This window comes from Lampris incognitus, chromosome 2 (genome assembly GCF_029633865.1).
Source record: "Lampris incognitus isolate fLamInc1 chromosome 2, fLamInc1.hap2, whole genome shotgun sequence".
Classification (NCBI taxonomy): domain Eukaryota; kingdom Metazoa; phylum Chordata; class Actinopteri; order Lampriformes; family Lampridae; genus Lampris; species Lampris incognitus.
The window spans coordinates 54,996,357-55,017,364 of NC_079212.1; the positions used below are offsets into that span (position 1 = coordinate 54,996,357).

Consider the following 21,008-nt stretch of genomic DNA (forward strand, 5'->3'; position numbering starts at 1 on the left):
TTAGGGTGACCAAACGGCCCCTTTTCCCCGGACGTGTCCTGGGGGGGCGGGTTATAAATTCATGAAAATGTCCGGTTTCCTGTGGTAGGTTTGCGTGTTGCTGAACTGTTGTATATTATATTTTTAGCCATCTCCAGCAAGCCAGCTGCTTTATCAGCGATGTTAATGGCAAGACACTGCTACGCATTGCCTAGCAACAGGCGCAGAGGAGTCTGTGAGGTGGAGAATCTGCAGCGGTCAGTATTTAAAGTTTAAACATTTCAAACGTCACAGAATTTAAAACGACTTCCCCTGAAACTAAACTAAGATATTGATATTATATTAAGTTCTGGCGTTAGGTGATGTTAGCTAATTTGCGATTGTTGCTCAGACATGTTGATAATTAAACAACTTTAATGTTGGTGAAAATTCCTCTCAAAAGCAAATGAAGACATCTGATCCTTTTTAAAGAAGAACCAAAGTGTCAGTAACTGTTAACACATGATCAACTGAGAATGTTCTGTAATTAATCCAAATATTAATCTTTGAAATTAGTGTGAGAATTATTTACTATTTAATGCCAACCCTTCCTTTTCCATTAGTGGCTCAAGAGCAGAGTTATTATAGTATATGTGACATTAATGTGCTGCTACTTGTATTGTAGTAAGACATGAGTATTATTTATAAGCTAAACTAGTCACAGCTTGTCGAACTGATTTGTTTGTTTGACTATCAGGCATCATTTTATTCTGAAAATCCTGTCAGCAGCAGCCTGAGCAGCACAGACACACAGACAGGTGAGCTGCAGCCTCTCAGGTGAGCTCTGACATCATAGTGAAAGATCTGAGATCTTAGTTCAGGAGTTGAATGAAACATAATACAAAGTTTTTGAGATAGTGTGAGCATCACTGTGGGTCTGTGTCATGAAGTACACAAACTGAAAGCCAGAATCTCAGGTGAGGTTAGAAAAGCTCACAGCAGCTGTTACAGAGCAGCACATCACCTACAGGTTTCTATACATTTATGTTATTATAACACTTCATGTGACAGAGTTATGTTATTTTTAAATATTAAGTGTGGTCTCAGATTTAAGTATTCTATCAAAATAAAATGTAAAAATCAGAGAAAAAGCCATGATGATAATTGAATATGCAGGTCAGTACATGCATATTCATGAGTGAACATGTTGCAAGTGAGACTCTTTATGTGCCTGGAAGAGAAAAGAGAGACAGGGAGCAGTTAAGTTAAAACCAAACCTACACCCGCGGGACCATTAAGCATGTACTTAAATAATATAAATAATAACTTTCTACCATACAGAGGAGGCCTACTTTAAATATATTCAAATTATAAGGTATCTTTGAGTAAACTCCGAGTATCACTGAAGTATCTCGAAAAAGTGAGATGGATGAGCTTGGTGTTTTACTGTGAGACAGATTGTAACCTGACATCAACCCTTTGGTTTGTATTCATAATGAACATGTATACGGCCTTACTGCGCATGTTCAGTGACATTCTCCTGTTCTCGCTCAGGTCACCATTTCTACCTGCACTAAAAAATGATGAATTAAATAAATATTTTTATTTGTATGAATTTATGTGTCATTTATCAGATCAGACCCCCGTCCCCACCCCAACCAAACCCCCACCGCCGCCGCCAAAATCTCACTCTGAACTCAGTTCACAACTTGAGAGCCCTGCAAAACACAGGAGGTACATTTCTGACTGCTACACTCCTCTGCAGGTAAATAATGCACATGCTCCTGGCCATCCACATCTTTATAAAAGAAATCCTAATTCAGCAGACCAGGCCACCTTCTCCCGCCGCTCCAAGGTCCAGTTCTGACACTCATGCCCACTGTATACGCTTTTGGTGGTGGACAGGGCTCATCATGGACACTCTGACCAGTCTGCGGCTATGTAGTGTGGTGCCAAACTTTGTGATAAAAAGAAAATAGTCAGTCTTGTCTCTCTGAGCATGTTGAAGTCACAGAAAATTGCACGTACGTGGACTCAGTCTCGCCAAGGCCAGAATGAGCCCAGAGAGCTTTAAAGGTGCATGCAGGTGTGTGTTTTCCTTGTTAAATGTTATCATTTCATGGTCTCTGTTTAGTAACCTAACCCCCATGCACCTTTTACTTTACCCACCGGGTGGCACTGTTTTTCCTTTTGTGTAGTTTTCATAGTTCAATGTAAGTTTTGAAGAGGAACGAATTAAACCTTTGTTGTGATAATGTGGGAATGAAATGTGACAGTGCCATTTTGCATTGAGGAGCAGAGGTGCAGAAGAGATTCCACACAATGTGTTGTGCTTGTCTTCTGCAGAGCCAAGCAATGCTGAAAAACAGTCGTTGAGCGTTGCCTCCTTCTATGCCCTATCCACATCTCTTACACCAGATTTGTGAGCGGAACAGCAGCTCAACGTGACTAAGACAAAGGAGCTGGTTGTTGACCTGAGGAGGGACATGACACCAGTGACCCCTGTCTCCATCCAGGGGGTCAGTGAGGACACTGTGGAATACTGTAAGTACCTGGGGGGGTATATAGACAATAAACTGGACTGGGCTAAGAGCACCAATGCCTCTACAAGAAGGGACAGAGCCATCTCTGCTTTTTGAGGAGGCTGGGGTCGACTAAAGGATCTGACCCGTTAGTCGACTGGTAACGTTGTCGCCCGTGGTGCGGGAGATACGGCTTCGGCGGTTCCTGCGGTTCCCCCCCTTGCATTTGCTACATTATTTTTTGTTTCTATTTCTTATGTTAACTTCTATTTCTGTTTGTTCCCGTTTTTCTTGTTTCTCTTTGTGTCTATTTTCTTGTCTTGTATCTTGTGAGTTTTTAGTTACTAGAGTGTGAGTGTCGGTGATAGAACCCAATCTCCCCTCGGGGATGAATAAAGTGTTCTGGTTCTGAGGGGGCGCGTTTAGCTACATGATTTTTTGTAGGGTGAGACAAACAACCTTCATATCAGCATGGAATGTGGTTTTCTGCTGACACCAGACAAAGGGAGCAACCTCCTCCATCTGCAGTTGCCAGCTGCTCCCCCCTCTGCCATGGGAAGGCCACATACCAGCCATCCCTGCTCTGTGAAAAAGGCGCTTCTATACTAAAGAAAAGGCAGTTACCAAGGTTGTCATGGGAAAGACAGCCACTGTCTCAACACCAAGGATGGGTCGACATCCATGGAAAGGCTCAGCTGTAGGCAAAACGTAGGTCATAGGCAAAACATGTGAGTGGTACACGACATCTAACTAGAAACAAGTGGTTCTCTATTTTTCCACTACATTTGTCTCGGTACCAAGGTTACAGCAGAACCTGTATAAGTTTGTATCTTTCCATTACAGCAGCAAGCTGTGATACGCTGTGTTCTGACAACTGTCTATCATACCAGGACCAGACCGGCTAGCCACGTGTATCAGTGAGCCTTGAGTGCCCATGACCCTGTCGCCGGTTCACCGGTAGTCCTTCTCTGGACCACTTTTGGTAGGTACTGACCACTGCATGCTGGGAACACCCCACAAGACCCGCTGTTTTGGAGATGCTCTGACCCAGTCGTCTAGCCATCACAATTTCGCTTTTGTCAAAGTAGCTTAGATCCTTACGCGTGCCCATTTTCCCTGCTTCCAACACACTTAGGGGACTGACTGTTCTCCTCCTGCCTGAGATATCCCACCCCTTGACAGTTACCATGGTAATGAGATAATCAATGTTATTCACTTACCTGCCACTGGTTTTAAGGTTTTGGCTGATTAGTGTGTGTGTGTTTATACAAACCCCAATTCCAATGAAGTTGGGACATTGTGTAAAACGTGAATAAAGACAGAATACAATGATTTGCAAATCCTTTTCCACCTATATTCAATTGAATACACTACAAAGACAAGATATTTAATGTTCAAACTGATAAACTATTGTTTTTTGCAAATATTCACTCATTTTGAATTTGATGCCTGCAACACGTTCCAAAGAAGCTGGGACAGGGGCAACAAAAGACTGGGAAAGTTGAGGAATGCTCAGAAAACACCTGTCTGGAACATTCCACAGGTGAACAGGTTAACTGGAAACAGGTAAGTGTCCTGATTGGGTATAAAAGCAGCATCCCCGAAAGGCTCAGTCGTTCACAAGCAAGGATGGGGCGAGGGTCACCACTTTGTGAACAACTGCGTGAGCAAATAGTCCAACAGCTTAAGAACAACGTTTGTCAACGTACAGTTGCAAGGAATTTAGGGATTTCATCATCTCCAGTCCATAATATCATCACAAGATTCAGAGAATCCGGAGAAATCTCTGCACGTAAGCGGCAAGGCCCAAAACCAACACTGAATGCCCGTGACCTTCGACCCCTCAGGCGGCACTGCATTAAAAACCGACATCATTGTGTAAAGGATATTACCAGGTGGGCTCAGGAACACTTGAGAAAACCATCGTCAGTTAACACAGTTCGTCGCTACATCTACAAGTGCAAGTTAAAACTCTACCATGCAAAGCCAAAGCCATATATCAACACCACCCAGAAACGCCGCCGGCTTCTCTGGGCCCGAGCTCATCTGAGATGGACTGACGCCAAGTGGACAAGTGTGCTGTGGTCTGACGAGTCCACATTTCACATTGTTTTGGAAATCATGGACGTCGTGTCCTCCGGGCTAAAGAGGAAAGGGACCATCCAGATTGTTATCAGTGCAAAGTCCAAAAGCCAGCATCTGTGATGGTATGGGGGGGGGTGTTAGTGCCCATGGCATCATGGGTAACTTGCACATCTGTGAAGGCACCATTAATGCTGAAAGGTACATACAGGTTTTGGAGCAACATGCTGCCATCCAAGCGACGTCTTTTTCAGGGATGTCCCTGCTTATTTCAGCAAGACAAGGCCAAGCCACATTCTGCATGTGTTACACCAGCGGGGCTTCGTAGTGTAACATGAATGGATAAGAAGACACGCTGGCCGCTGGCTGGCGGGTCTGACCCTTTAGTTGAGCGGTTAGCGATGTCTCCTGCGGTGCGGGCGATACGGGTTCACTTCCCGGCCGCAGCAGTTCCTGTGGATGCACCCCGAATTCGCTACAGTAGTAAAAGAGTGCGGGTACTAGACTGGCCTGCCTGCAGTCCAGACCTGTCTCCCATTGAACATGTGTGGCGCATTATGAAGCACAAAATACGACAGCGGAGACCCCGGACTGCTGAGCAACTGAAGTTGTACATCAAGCAAGAATGGGAAAGAAGTCCACCTACAAAGCTTCAACAATTAGTGTCCTCAGTTTCCAAATGCTTGTTGAGTGTTGTGGAAAGGAAAGGTGGTGTAACACAATGGTGAACATGCCCCTGTCCCAGCTTCTTTGGAACGTGTTACAGGCATCACATTCACAATGAGTGAATATTTGCAAAAAACAATAAAGTTTATCAGTTTGAACATTAAATATCTTGTCTTTGTAGTGTATGTAGTGTAGTGGAAAAGGATTTGCAAATCATTGTATTCTGTTTTTATTTACGTTATACACAAACTCCCAACTTCGTTGGAATTGGGGTTTGTGTGTGTATGTATGTATATATATATGTATGTATGTATGTATATATATATATATATGTATACACTACCGTTCAAAAGTTTGGGGTCACATTGAAATGTCCATATTTTTGAAGGAAAAGCACTGTACTTTTCAATGAAGATAACTTTAAACTAGTCTTAACTTTAAAGAAATACACTCTATACATTGCTAATGTGGTAAATGACTATTCTAGCTGCAAATGTCTGGTTTTTGGTGCAATATCTACATAGGTGTATAGAGGCCCATTTCAAGCAACTATCACTCCAGTGTTCTAATGGTACAATGTGTTTGCTCATTGGCTCAGAAGGCTAATTGATGATTAGAAAACCCTTGTGCAATCATGTTCACACATCTGAAAACAGTTTAGCTCGTTACAGAAGCTACAAAACTGACCTTCCTTTGAGCAGATTGAGTTTCTGGAGCATCACATTTGTGGGGTCAATTAAACGCTCAAAATGGCCAGAAAAAGAGAACTTTCATCTGAAACTCGACAGTCTATTCTTGTTCTTAGAAATGAAGGCTATTCCATGCGAGAAATTGCTAAGAAATTGAAGATTTCCTACACCGGTGTGTACTACTCCCTTCAGAGGACAGCACAAACAGGCTCTAACCAGAGTAGAAAAAGAAGTGGGAGGCCGCGTTGCACAACTGAGCAAGAAGATAAGTACATTAGAGTCTCTAGTTTGAGAAACAGACGCCTCACAGGTCACCAACTGGCATCTTCATTAAATAGTACCCGCAAAACACCAGTGTCAACATCTACAGTGAAGAGGTGGCTGCGGGATTCTGGGCTTCAGGGCAGAGTAGCAAAGAAAAAGCCATATCTGAGACTGACCAATAAAAGAAAAAGATTAAGATGGGCAAAAGAACACAGACATTGGACAGAGGAAGACTGGAAAAAAGTGTTGTGGACGGATGAATCCAAGTTTGAGGTGTTTGGATCACAAAGAAGAACGTTTGTGAGACGCAGAACAAATGAAAAGATGCTGGAAGAATGCCTGACGCCATCTGTTAAGCATGGTGGAGGTAATGTGATGGTCTGGGGTTGCTTTGGTGCTGGTAAGGTGGGAGATTTGTACAGGGTAAAAGGGATTCTGAATAAGGAAGGCTATCACTCCATTTTGCAACGCCATGCCATACCCAGTGGACAGCGCTTGATTGGAGCCAATTTCATCCTACAACAGGACAATGACCCTAAACACACCTCCAAATTGTGCAAGAACTATTTAGAGCAGAAGCAGGCAGCTGGTATTCTATCGGTAATGGAGTGGCCAGCGCAGTCACCAGATCTGAACCCCATTGAGCTGTTGTGGGAGCAGCTTGACCGTATGGTACGCAAGAAGTGCCCATCCAACCAATCCAACTTGTGGGAGCTGCTTCTGGAAGCGTGGGGTGCAATTTCTCCAGATTACCTCAACAAATTAACAGCTAGAATGCCAAAGGTCTGCAATGCTGTAATTGCTGCAAATGGAGGATTCTTTGACGAAAGCAAAGTTTGATGTAAAAAAAATCTTATTTCAAATACAAATCATTATTTCTAACCTTGTCAATGTCTTGACTCTATTTTCTATTCATTTCACAACATATGGTGGTGAATAAGTGTGACTTTTCATGGAAAACACAAAATTGTTTGGGTGACCCCAAACTTTTGAACGGTAGTGTGTATATATATATATATATATATATATATATATATATATATATATATATATATATATATATATATATATAAACAGTAGTACTGACCTGAGCCATGTTGGAGATGAAAAAGGGGAGCCAGGTGCTAAAGAAAAGCCCCAGTAAGACTCCCAGAGTCAGACTGGCCTTCAGGGCCCTGTGCCCCTGCCGTTGGGCCAGACCACGCTCACTGCTGATTGAAAGCTGTGGACATCATAGCATGCAGGGCAGACCAGGCAGTGGAAAGTGTGAATTGCAGAGTTATAATGAGATACCAGATTGGTCAAACTCACATTAGAAAACACAGCAGAACTTGGCATTCCGTCGTCTTCACCTGCCTTTAGAAAACCAAGATAATTAAGGATTATTTCCAGGCCATCTTATGTCAAACAATGCATAACAGTATTATAAAAATCTGGCCTAGGTTCACCTCTATGACTGGATCTCATTTACTGCCAGTGGTAGCTGGCCAGTACAGGGCGCTGGGGCGCCGCCCCCTTCAAACATTAAGAGATGAAAATGTTCTTAACGTGTTAAATATAATGTAGTTGTATGATGCAAATAATGATGAAATAAAAGTGTTGTCAGTCTGTGAGCGCCTGTCAGCAGCATTAGATATTGGTTCAAATGGTGTTTGGGTGGTTCCTGTCTGAATACATATACTTCCTGGGTGAGAGGCGCCGGCCAAACCATACCTTATGTAAGCCCTCAAACTTGTGGCGAGCAAGTGACCTGAGGCTGCTGTCTGATTGGTTTCTTCAGATTTTCCAGACACTCCCACTTTTATTGGCAGCAAATTGGTATTGTTTTAATGTTTTTTGATCTAATGTGATTGGACAATTCTCGTGGCTGTCAATCATGTTCACACGCGCTACGACGCCTCGACTGTCAATCATTCACCGTCTACGAACCCTGATAAAATCTGTAGGCTACATTGTGCTTCTTAACTCTGTGACTGTGCGGACATTAAAGCAGCTGTCAGGTGTGCTGCACCAAGCTAAATCGCCCCCCCCCAACAAATTTTTAGCACCAGCCGCCACTGCAAGATACACATTTTCAAGTTCATTCAGGCCACCGTGAATTTCTCTCTGATCTTTCACCCCTACCTAAAACGACCACGGGCGGTCAAAATGACGGCCGGGTTTTAAACTCTATATTGTGTCAAGATAAATACCAAACTGAAATATTAATGCATTATATATGTTAGAATGTCTGTTATGAAACTAACTGACACGCCTCGGTGGTAGTCATGGTGCGTGTGTAACCAGACATGTTGGACATCATCACACATCAAGTTTAGACTGTTTCTCTGCACTGGAGGGCGCTAGAGTGTTTCTAGGACACAGCAACGAACTGCACGAAAGAAATGATGCGACCAACACACGTCATAAAAACTGACATGACACACACCATCACGCACAAATTATGAGACGGTCATTTTGACCGCTCCTGGTCGTTTTAGGTAGATCTTATAGCTTTCTTTTGGGCTGCTTGATCTAAAACTAATTTTAACACAAATATATGCAATGTTAGGGGAATTCAGGGAGCGGCAGCTCTGTCTCTTTTCTTTCTTTCACAAAGTTATTACATTTTCCATCCATCCATCCAAACCGCTGATGCTGCTCTCAGGGTCGCGGGGATGCTGAAAACCCAGAACGGCCATGACGACCGTCTTGGTCGTGCTAGTGTTCAGCAACACAGTACTGAACGTCACTGACATGCCATGAATGCCACTCCATGTCAGTGACTCCCAGCCAAGATGTCGGCGCAGTCTTTCTGGATGCCGGCTCCTGTTAAGTGTGTGAGAAGCCCCTACATGCAGCCGCCCGGCGGAGCCTGCGGGGTCACAACCGTCCGGTCCATGCTGAGCCAAATGCTGCAGCACGACAGCCTCGTCACCTTACTGTGCTGATCCTGCATGCTGATGCTGCATGCTGTGGTCCTCATGGCCTGTAAAGCACTTTGGCACACGTTCAGCAACAGGTGTTGGTGAGCGTGGTGGGTGGTTTGGTTTAGGTTACCACACCACAAGGAAAAGCACATCAAAACACCATCCAAGCACAACACACCCAGCCACCATCCCAACCCCTGATCCCGCTCGCAGGAGCCTATCCCAGCAGTTCCTGGGCAGAAGGCAGGGAGAAGCCCTGAACAGGCCGCCAGGCCATCACAGGGCCCGCCCACACACACACACACACACACACTCACTTAGGGACAATGTAGTATGGCTGACCCACCTGACCTACATGTCTTTGGACTGTGGGAGGAAACCGGAGCCCCTGGAGGAAACCCACACAGACACGGGGAGAACATGCAAACTCCACACAGAGGACGACCCGGGACGGTTGGACTACCCCGGGGCTCGAAACCAGGACCTCCTTGCTGTGAGCTGACTGTGCGAACCACTGCGCCACCGTGCCGCCCCGGCGTAACAGTTTTTACTGTTAAAACCACTTTCCATGACATTTTACTACCTAGTCTTGTGGGGGTAAACAAAGGGGGGCAAACCTATTTTACCCCAAGTTGTCCCCATTACATAAATATGAAGCCCCCTTTAATCTTCCATTCATCCCTTGAAGGAAATACATGTAGCTACTGCATTACACTCCGCTGCCGCTAAAAGCTGACTGGACTGAATGTGAAGCACATCAGCATGTTTCCTGTGCTCCCCAACCATGTTCCATACTGCTCCTCAAAACCTGTGTTCCATACTGCTCCTCAACACCTGTGTTCCATACTGCTCCTCAAAACCTGTGTTCCATACTGCTCCTCAAAACCTGTGTTCCATACTGCTCCTCAAAACCTGTGTTCCATACTGCTCCTCAACACCTGTGTTCCATACTGCTCCTCAAAACCTGTGTTCCATACTGCTCCTCAACACCTGTGTTCCATACTGCTCCTCAACACCTGTGTTCCATACTGCTCCTCAAAACCCATGTTCCATGCTGCTCCCCAACCACGTTCAATACTGCTCCTCAACACCTGTGTTCCATACTGCTCTTCAACACCTGTGTTCCACACTGCTCCCCAACCATGTTCCATACTGCTCCTCAACACCTGTGTTCCATACTACTCCTCAAAACCTGTGTTCCATACTGCTCCTCAAAACCTGTGTTCCATACTGCTCCTCAACACCTGTGTTCCATACTGCTCCTCAAAACCTGTGTTCCATACTGCTCCTCAAAACCTGTGTTCCATACTGCTCCTCAAAACCTGTGTTCCATACTGCTCCTCAACACCTGTGTTCCATACTGCTCCTCAAAACCTGTGTTCCATACTGCTCCTCAAGACCTGTGTTCCATACTGCTCCTCAAAACCCATGTTCCATGCTGCTCCCCAACCACGTTCAATACTGCTCCTCAACACCTGTGTTCCATACTGCTCTTCAACACCTGTGTTCCACACTGCTCCCCAACCATGTTCCATACTGCTCCTCAACACCTGTGTTCCATACTGCTCCTCAAAACCTGTGTTCCATACTGCTCCTCAAAACCTGTGTTCCATACTGCTCCTCAAAACCTGTGTTCCATACTGTTCCTTAAAACCTGTGTTCCATATTGCTCCTCAACACCTGTGTTCCATGCTGCTCCTCAACACCTGTGTTCCATAGTGCTCCTCAAAACCTGTGTTCCATACTGCTCCTCAAAACCTGTGTTCCATACTGCTCCTCAAAACCTGTGTTCCATGCTGCTCCCCAACCACATTCAATACTGCTCCTAAACACCTGTGTACCATACTGCTCCTCAAAACCTTTGTTCCATACTGCTCCTTAAAACCTGTGTTCCATACTGCTCCTCAAAACCTGTGTTCCATACTGCTCCTCAAAACCTGTGTTCCATACTAATCCTCAAAACCTGTGTTCCATACTGCTCCTCAACACCTGTGTTCCATACTGCTCCACAACACCTGTGTTCCATACTGCTCCTCAAAACCTGTGTTCCATACTGCTCCCCAACCACGTTCAATACTGCTCCTCAACACCTGAGTTCCATACTGCTCCTCAACACCTGTGTTCCATGCTGCTCCTCAACACCTGTGTTCCATACTGCTCCTCAATACCTGTGTTCCATAGTGCTCCTCAAAACCTGTGTTCCATACTGCTCCCCAACCACATTCAATACTGCTCCTCAATACCTGTGTTCCAATATTGCTCCTCAAAACATGTGTTCCATACTGCTCCTCAAAACCTGTGTTCCATACTGCTCCTCAAAACCTGTGTTCCATACTGCTCCTCAAAACCTGTGTTCCATGCTGCTCCTGAAAACCTGTGTTCCCTACTGCTCCCCAACCACGTTCAATACTGTTCCTCAACACCTGTGTTCCATACTGCTCCTCAACACCTGTGTTCCATACTGCTCCTCAAAACCTGTGTTCCATACTGCTCCCCAACCACATTCAATACTGCTCCTCAACACCTGTGTTCCATACTGCTCCTCAAAACCTGTGTTCCATACTGCTCCCCAAAAACCTGTATTCCATACTGCTCCTCAACACCTGTGTTCCATGCTGCTCCTTAAACCTGTGTTCCATGCTGCTCTTCAAAACCTGTATTCCAAAATGCTCCTCAACACCTGTGTTCCATGCTGCTCCTTAAACCTGTGTTCCATGCTGCTCCTCAACACCTGTATTCCATACTGCTCCTCAAAACCTGTGTTCCATACTGCTCCTCAATACCTGTGTTCCATAGTGCTCCTCAAAACCTGTATTCCATACTGCTCCCCAACCACATTCAATACTGCTACTCAAAACATGTGTTCCATACTGCTCCTCAAAACCTGTGTTCCATACTGCTCCTCAAAACCTGTGTTCCATGCTGCTCCTGAAAACCTGTGTTCCCTACTGCTCCCCAACCACGTTCAATACTGCCTCTCAACACCTGTGTTCCATACTGCTCCTCAACACCTGTGTTCCATAAAGCTCCTCAAAACCTGTGTTCCATACTGCTCCCCAACCACGTTCAATACTGCTCCTCAACACCTGTGTTCCATACTGCTCCTCAACACCTCTGTTCCATATTGCTCCTCAACACCTGTGTTCCATACTGCTCCTCAAAACCTGTGTTCCATACTGCTCCTCAACACCTGTGTTCCATGCTGCTCCTCAAAACCTGTGTTCCATGCTGCTCCTCAACACGTGTTCCATTCTGCTCCTCAAAACCTGTGTTCCATACTGCTCCTCAAAACCTGTATTCCATACTGCTCCTCAAAACATGCGTTCGATACTGCTCCTCAAAATCTGTGTTCCCTACTGCACCTCAAAACCTGTGTTCCATGCTGCTACTAAATACCTGTGGTCCATACTTCTCCTCAATACTTGTGTTCCACACTGCTCCCCAACCATGTTCCATACTGCTCCTCAACACCTGTGTTCCATACTGCTCCTCAAAACCTGTGTTCCATACTGCTCCTCAAAACCTGTGTTCAATACTGCTCCTCAAAACCTGTGTTCCATACTGCTCCTCAAAACCTGTGTTCCATACTTCTCCTCAACACCTGTGTTCCATACTGCTCCTCAAAACCTGTGTTCCATGCTGCTCCCCAACCACATTCAATACTGCTCCTCAGCACCTGTGTTCCATACTGCTCCTCAACACCTGTGTTCCATACTGCTCCTCAACACCTGTGTTCCACAATGCTCCCCAACCATGTTCCATACTGCTCCTCAACACCTGTATTCCATACTGCTCCTCCAAACCTGTGTTCCATACTGCTCCTCAAAACCTGTGTTCAATACTGCTCCTCAAAACCTGCGTTCCATACTGCTCCTTAAAACCTGTGTTCCATACTGCTCCTCAAAACCTGTGTTCAATACTGCTCCTCAAAACCTGTGTTCCATACTGCTCCTCAACACCTGTGTTCCATACTGCTCCTCAAAACCTGTGTTCCATGCTGCTCCCCAACCACATTCAATACTGCTCCTCAGCACCTGTGTTCCATACTGCTCCTCAACACCTGTGTTCCATACTGCTCCTCAACACCTGTGTTCCACAATTCTCCCCAACCATGTTCCATACTGCTCCTCAACACCTGTATTCCATACTGCTCCTCCAAACCTGTGTTCCATACTGCTCCTCAAAACCTGTGTTCAATACTGCTCCTCAAAACCTGCGTTCCATACTGCTCCTTAAAACCTGTGTTCCATACTGCTCCTCAAAACCTGTGTTCAATACTGCTCCTCAAAACCTGTGTTCCATACTGCTCCTCAGCACCTGTGTTCCATACTGCTCCTCAACACCTGTGTTCCATACTGCTCCTCAACACCTGTGTTCCACAATGCTCCCCAACCATGTTCCATACTGCTCCTCAACACCTGTGTTCAATACTGCTCCTCAAAACCTGTGTTCCATACTGCTCCTCAACACCTGTGTTCCATACTGCTCCTTAAAACCTGTGTTCAATACTGCTCCTCAAAACCTGCGTTCCATACTGCTCCTTAAAACCTGTGTTCCATACTGCTCCTCAAAACCTGTGTTCAATACTGCTCCTCAAAACCTGTGTTCCATACTGCTCCTCAGCACCTGTGTTCCATACTGCTCCTCAACACCTGTGTTCCATACTGCTCCTCAACACCTGTGTTCCACAATGCTCCCCAACCATGTTCCATACTGCTCCTCAAAACCTGTGTTCAATACTGCTCCTCAAAACCTGTGTTCCATACTGCTCCTCAACACCTGTGTTCCATACTGCTCCTCAAAACCTGTGTTCCATACTGCTCCCCAACCACGTTCAATACTGCTCCTCAAAACACCTGTGTTCAATACTGCTCCTCAAAACCTGCGTTCCATACTGCTCCTTAAAACCTGTGTTCCATACTGCTCCTCAAAACCTGTGTTCAATACTGCTCCTCAAAACCTGTGTTCCATACTGCTCCTCAACACCTGTGTTCCATACTGCTCCTCAAAACCTGTGTTCCATACTGCTCCCCAACCACGTTCAATACTGCTCCTCAAAACACCTGTGTTCCATACTGCTCCTCAAAATCTGTGTTCCATACTGCTCCTCAAAACCTGTGTTCCATACTTCTCCTCAAAGCCTGTGTTCCATACTGCTCCTCAAAACCTGTATTCCATACTGCTCCTCAACACCTGTGTTCCATACTTCTCCCCAACCACGTTCAATACTGCTCCACAAAACCTGTGTTCCATACTGCTCCCCAACCACGTTCAATACTGCTCCACAAAACCTGTGTTCCATACTGCTCCCCAACCACGTTCAATACTGCTCCTCAACACCTGTGTTCCATACTGCTCCTCAACACCTGTGTTCCATACTGCTCCACAACACCTGTGTTCCATACTGCTCCTCAAAACCTGTGTTCCATACTGCTCCCCAACCACGTTCAATACTGCTCCTCAACACCTGTGTTCCATGCTGCTCCTCAACACCTGTGTTCCATGCTGCTCCTCAACACCTGTGTTCCATACTGCTCCTCAATACCTGTGTTCCATAGTGCTCCTCAAAACCTGTGTTCCATACTGCTCCCCAACCACATTCAATACTGCTCCTCAATACCTGTGTTCCATATTGCTCCTCAAAACATGTGTTCCATACTGCTCCTCAAAACCTGTGTTCCATACTGCTCCTCAAAACCTTTGTTCCATACTGCTCCTCAACACCTGTGTTCCATACTGCTCCTCAACACCTGTGTTCCACAATGCTCCCCAACCATGTTCCATACTGCTCCTCAACACCTGTGTTCAATACTGCTCCTCAAAACCTGTGTTCCATGCTGCTCCTCAACACCTGTGTTCCATACTGCTCCTTAAAACCTGTGTTCAATACTGCTCCTCAAAACCTGCGTTCCATACTGCTCCTTAAAACCTGTGTTCCATACTGCTCCTCAAAACCTGTGTTCAATACTGCTCCTCAAAACCTGTGTTCCATACTGCTCCTCAGCACCTGTGTTCCATACTGCTCCTCAACACCTGTGTTCCATACTGCTCCTCAACACCTGTGTTCCACAATGCTCCCCAACCATGTTCCATACTGCTCCTCAAAACCTGTGTTCAATACTGCTCCTCAAAACCTGTGTTCCATACTGCTCCTCAACACCTGTGTTCCATACTGCTCCTCAAAACCTGTGTTCCATACTGCTCCCCAACCACGTTCAATACTGCTCCTCAAAACACCTGTGTTCAATACTGCTCCTCAAAACCTGCGTTCCATACTGCTCCTTAAAACCTGTGTTCCATACTGCTCCTCAAAACCTGTGTTCAATACTGCTCCTCAACACCTGTGTTCCATACTGCTCCTCAACACCTGTGTTCCACAATGCTCCCCAACCATGTTCCATACTGCTCCTCAAAACCTGTGTTCAATACTGCTCCTCAAAACCTGTGTTCCATACTGCTCCTCAACACCTGTGTTCCATACTGCTCCTCAAAACCTGTGTTCCATACTGCTCCCCAACCACGTTCAATACTGCTCCTCAAAACACCTGTGTTCAATACTGCTCCTCAAAACCTGCGTTCCATACTGCTCCTTAAAACCTGTGTTCCATACTGCTCCTCAAAACCTGTGTTCAATACTGCTCCTCAAAACCTGTGTTCCATACTGCTCCTCAACACCTGTGTTCCATACTGCTCCTCAAAACCTGTGTTCCATACTGCTCCCCAACCACGTTCAATACTGCTCCTCAAAACACCTGTGTTCCATACTGCTCCTCAAAATCTGTGTTCCATACTGCTCCTCAAAACCTATGTTCCATACTTCTCCTCAAAGCCTGTGTTCCATACTGCTCCTCAAAACCTGTATTCCATACTGCTCCTCAACACCTGTGTTCCATACTTCTCCCCAACCACGTTCAATACTGCTCCACAAAACCTGTGTTCCATACTGCTCCCCAACCACGTTCAATACTGCTCCACAAAACCTGTGTTCCATACTGCTCCCCAACCACGTTCAATACTGCTCCTCAACACCTGTGTTCCATACTGCTCCTCAACACCTGTGTTCCATACTGCTCCACAAGACCTGTGTTCCATACTGCTCCTCAAAACCTGTGTTCCATACTGCTCCCGATCCACGTTCAATACTGCTCCTCAACACCTGTGTTCCATGCTGCTCCCCAACACCTGTGTTCCATGCTGCTCCTCAACACCTGTGTTCCATACTGCTCCTCAATACCTGTGTTCCATAGTGCTCCTCAAAACCTGTGTTCCATACTGCTCCCCAACCACATTCAATACTGCTCCTCAATACCTGTGTTCCATGCTGCTCCCCAACACCTGTGTTCCACGCTGCTCTTCAAAACCTCTATTCCAAAATGCTCCTCAACACCTGTGTTCCATGCTGCTCCTTAAACCTGTGTTCCATGCTGCTCCTCAACACCTGTATTCCATACTGCTCCTCAAAACATGTGTTCCATACTGCTCCTCAATACCTGTGTTCCATAGTGCTCCTCAAAACCTGTGTTCCATACTGCTCCCCAACCACATTCAATACTGCTACTCAAAACATGTGTTCCATACTGCTCCTGAAAACCTGTGTTCCATACTGCTCCTCAAAACCTGTGTTCCATGCTGCTCCTGAAAACCTGTGTTCCCTACTGCTCCCCAACCACGTTCAATACTGCCTCTCAACACCTGTGTTCCATACTGCTCCTCAACACCTGTGTTCCATACTGCTCCTCAAAACCTGTGTTCCATACTGCTCCCCAACCACGTTCAATACTGCTCCTCAACACCTGTGTTCCATACTGCTCCTCAACACCTCTGTTCCATATTGCTCCTCAACACCTGTGTTCCATACTGCTCCTCAAAACCTGTGTTCCATACTGCTCCTCAACACCTGTGTTCCATGCTGCTCCTCAAAACCTGTGTTCCATACTGCTCCCCAACCACGTTCAATACTGCTCCTCAAAACACCTGTGTTCAATACTGCTCCTCAAAACCTGCGTTCCATACTGCTCCTTAAAACCTGTGTTCCATACTGCTCCTCAAAACCTGTGTTCAATACTGCTCCTCAAAACCTGTGTTCCATACTGCTCCTCAACACCTGTGTTCCATACTGCTCCTCAAAACCTGTGTTCCATACTGCTCCCCAACCACGTTCAATACTGCTCCTCAAAACACCTGTGTTCCATACTGCTCCTCAAAATCTGTGTTCCATACTGCTCCTCAAAACCTATGTTCCATACTTCTCCTCAAAGCCTGTGTTCCATACTGCTCCTCAAAACCTGTATTCCATACTGCTCCTCAACACCTGTGTTCCATACTTCTCCCCAACCACGTTCAATACTGCTCCACAAAACCTGTGTTCCATACTGCTCCCCAACCACGTTCAATACTGCTCCACAAAACCTGTGTTCCATACTGCTCCCCAACCACGTTCAATACTGCTCCTCAACACCTGTGTTCCATACTGCTCCTCAACACCTGTGTTCCATACTGCTCCACAAGACCTGTGTTCCATACTGCTCCTCAAAACCTGTGTTCCATACTGCTCCCGATCCACGTTCAATACTGCTCCTCAACACCTGTGTTCCATGCTGCTCCCCAACACCTGTGTTCCATGCTGCTCCTCAACACCTGTGTTCCATACTGCTCCTCAATACCTGTGTTCCATAGTGCTCCTCAAAACCTGTGTTCCATACTGCTCCCCAACCACATTCAATACTGCTCCTCAATACCTGTGTTCCATGCTGCTCCCCAACACCTGTGTTCCACGCTGCTCTTCAAAACCTCTATTCCAAAATGCTCCTCAACACCTGTGTTCCATGCTGCTCCTTAAACCTGTGTTCCATGCTGCTCCTCAACACCTGTATTCCATACTGCTCCTCAAAACATGTGTTCCATACTGCTCCTCAATACCTGTGTTCCATAGTGCTCCTCAAAACCTGTGTTCCATACTGCTCCCCAACCACATTCAATACTGCTACTCAAAACATGTGTTCCATACTGCTCCTGAAAACCTGTGTTCCATACTGCTCCTCAACACCTGTGTTCCATACTGCTCCTCAAAACCTGTGTTCCATACTGCTCCCCAACCACGTTCAATACTGCTCCTCAAAACACCTGTGTTCAATACTGCTCCTCAAAACCTGCGTTCCATACTGCTCCTTAAAACCTGTGTTCCATACTGCTCCTCAAAACCTGTGTTCAATACTGCTCCTCAAAACCTGTGTTCCATACTGCTCCTCAACACCTGTGTTCCATACTGCTCCTCAAAACCTGTGTTCCATACTGCTCCCCAACCACGTTCAATACTGCTCCTCAAAACACCTGTGTTCCATACTGCTCCTCAAAATCTGTGTTCCATACTGCTCCTCAAAACCTATGTTCCATACTTCTCCTCAAAGCCTGTGTTCCATACTGCTCCTCAAAACCTGTATTCCATACTGCTCCTCAACACCTGTGTTCCATACTTCTCCCCAACCACGTTCAATACTGCTCCACAAAACCTGTGTTCCATACTGCTCCCCAACCACGTTCAATACTGCTCCACAAAACCTGTGTTCCATACTGCTCCCCAACCACGTTCAATACTGCTCCTCAACACCTGTGTTCCATACTGCTCCTCAACACCTGTGTTCCATACTGCTCCACAAGACCTGTGTTCCATACTGCTCCTCAAAACCTGTGTTCCATACTGCTCCCGATCCACGTTCAATACTGCTCCTCAACACCTGTGTTCCATGCTGCTCCCCAACACCTGTGTTCCATGCTGCTCCTCAACACCTGTGTTCCATACTGCTCCTCAATACCTGTGTTCCATAGTGCTCCTCAAAACCTGTGTTCCATACTGCTCCCCAACCACATTCAATACTGCTCCTCAATACCTGTGTTCCATGCTGCTCCCCAACACCTGTGTTCCACGCTGCTCTTCAAAACCTCTATTCCAAAATGCTCCTCAACACCTGTGTTCCATGCTGCTCCTTAAACCTGTGTTCCATGCTGCTCCTCAACACCTGTATTCCATACTGCTCCTCAAAACATGTGTTCCATACTGCTCCTCAATACCTGTGTTCCATAGTGCTCCTCAAAACCTGTGTTCCATACTGCTCCCCAACCACATTCAATACTGCTACTCAAAACATGTGTTCCATACTGCTCCTGAAAACCTGTGTTCCATACTGCTCCTCAAAACCTGTGTTCCATGCTGCTCCTGAAAACCTGTGTTCCCTACTGCTCCCCAACCACGTTCAATACTGCCTCTCAACACCTGTGTTCCATACTGCTCCTCAACACCTGTGTTCCATACTGCTCCCCAACCACGTTCAATACTGCTCCTCAACACCTGTGTTCCATACTGCTCCTCAACACCTCTGTTCCATATTGCTCCTCAACACCTGTGTTCCATACTGCTCCTCAAAACCTGTGTTCCATACTGCTCCTCAACACCTGTGTTCCATGCTGCTCCTCAAAACCTGTGTTCCATGCCGCTCCTCAACAAGTGTTCCATTCTGCTCCTCAAAACCTGTGTTCCATACTGCTCCTCAAAACCTGTGTTCCATACTGCTCCTCAAAACATGCGTTCGATACTGCTCCTCAAAACCTGTGTTCCCTACTGCACCTCAAAACCTGTGTTCCTTGCTGCTACTAAATACCTGTGTTCCATACTGCACCTCAAAACCTGTGTTCCATGCTGTTACTAAATACCTGTGGTCCATACTTCTCCTCAATACTTGTGTTCCACACTGCTCCCCAACCATGTTCCATACTGCTCCTCAACACCTGTGTTCCATATTGCTCCTCAAAACCTGTGTTCCATACTGCTCCTCAAAACCTGTGTTCAATACTGCTCCTCAAAACCTGTGTTCCATACTGCTCCTCAAAACCTGTGTTCCATACTTCTCCTCAACACCTGTGTTCCATACTGCTCCTCAAAACCTGTGTTCCATGCTGCTCCCCAACCACATTCAATACTGCTCCTCAGCACCTGTGTTCCATACTGCTCCTCAACACCTGTGTTCCATACTGCTCCTCAACACCTGTGTTCCACAATGCTCCCCAACCATGTTCCATACTGCTCCTCAACACCTGTATTCCATACTGCTCCTCCAAACCTGTGATCCATACTGCTCCTCAAAACCTGTGTTCAATACTGCTCCTCAAAACCTGCGTTCCATACTGCTCCTTAAAACCTGTGTTCCATACTGCTCCTCAAAACCTGTGTTCAATACTGCTCCTCAAAACCTGTGTTCCATACTGCTCCTCAACACCTGTGTTCCATACTGCTCCTCAAAACCTGTGTTCCATGCTGCTCCCCAACCACGTTCAATACTGCTCCTCAACCCCTGTGTTCCATACTGCTCCTCAACACCTGTGTTCCATACTGCTCCTCAAAACCTGTGTTCCATACTGCTCCCCAGCCACATTCAATACTGCTCCTCAACACCTGTGTTCCACGCTGCTCTTCAAAACCTGTATTCCAAACTGCTCCTCAACACCTGTGTTCCATGCTGCTCCTTAAACCTGTGTTCCATGCTGCTCCTCAACACCTGTATTCCATACTGCTCCTCAAAACCTGTGTTCCATACTGCTCCTCAAAACCTGTGTTCCATGCTGCTCCTGAAAACCTGTGTTCCCTACTGCTCCCCAACCACGTTCAATACTGCCTCTCAACACCTGTGTTCCATACTGCTCCTCAACACCTGTGTTCCATAAAGCTCCTCAAAACGTGTGTTCCATACTGCTCCCCAACCATGTTCAATACTGCTCCTCAACACCTGTGTTCCATACTGCTCCTCAACACCTCTGTTCCATATTGCTCCTCAACACCTGTGTTCCATACTGCTCCTCAAAACCTGTGTTCCATACTGCTCCTCAAAACCTGTGTTCCATGCTGCTCCTCAAAACCTGTGTTCCAT

General features: G+C 46.1%; 1 protein-coding gene across 1 annotated transcript in view; it reads right to left on the reverse strand.

The window, feature by feature from the left end:
* The window catches only part of htr6 (5-hydroxytryptamine (serotonin) receptor 6), a 1,179,750-nt gene that overhangs the window by 12,364 nt on the left and 1,146,378 nt on the right, over positions 1-21,008 (reverse strand). Inside the window, exon 2 of the mRNA XM_056300073.1 lies at positions 7,269-7,403. Within this exon, the coding sequence (XP_056156048.1) occupies positions 7,269-7,403 (135 nt within the window). The remainder of the gene's footprint in view (positions 1-7,268; positions 7,404-21,008) is intronic.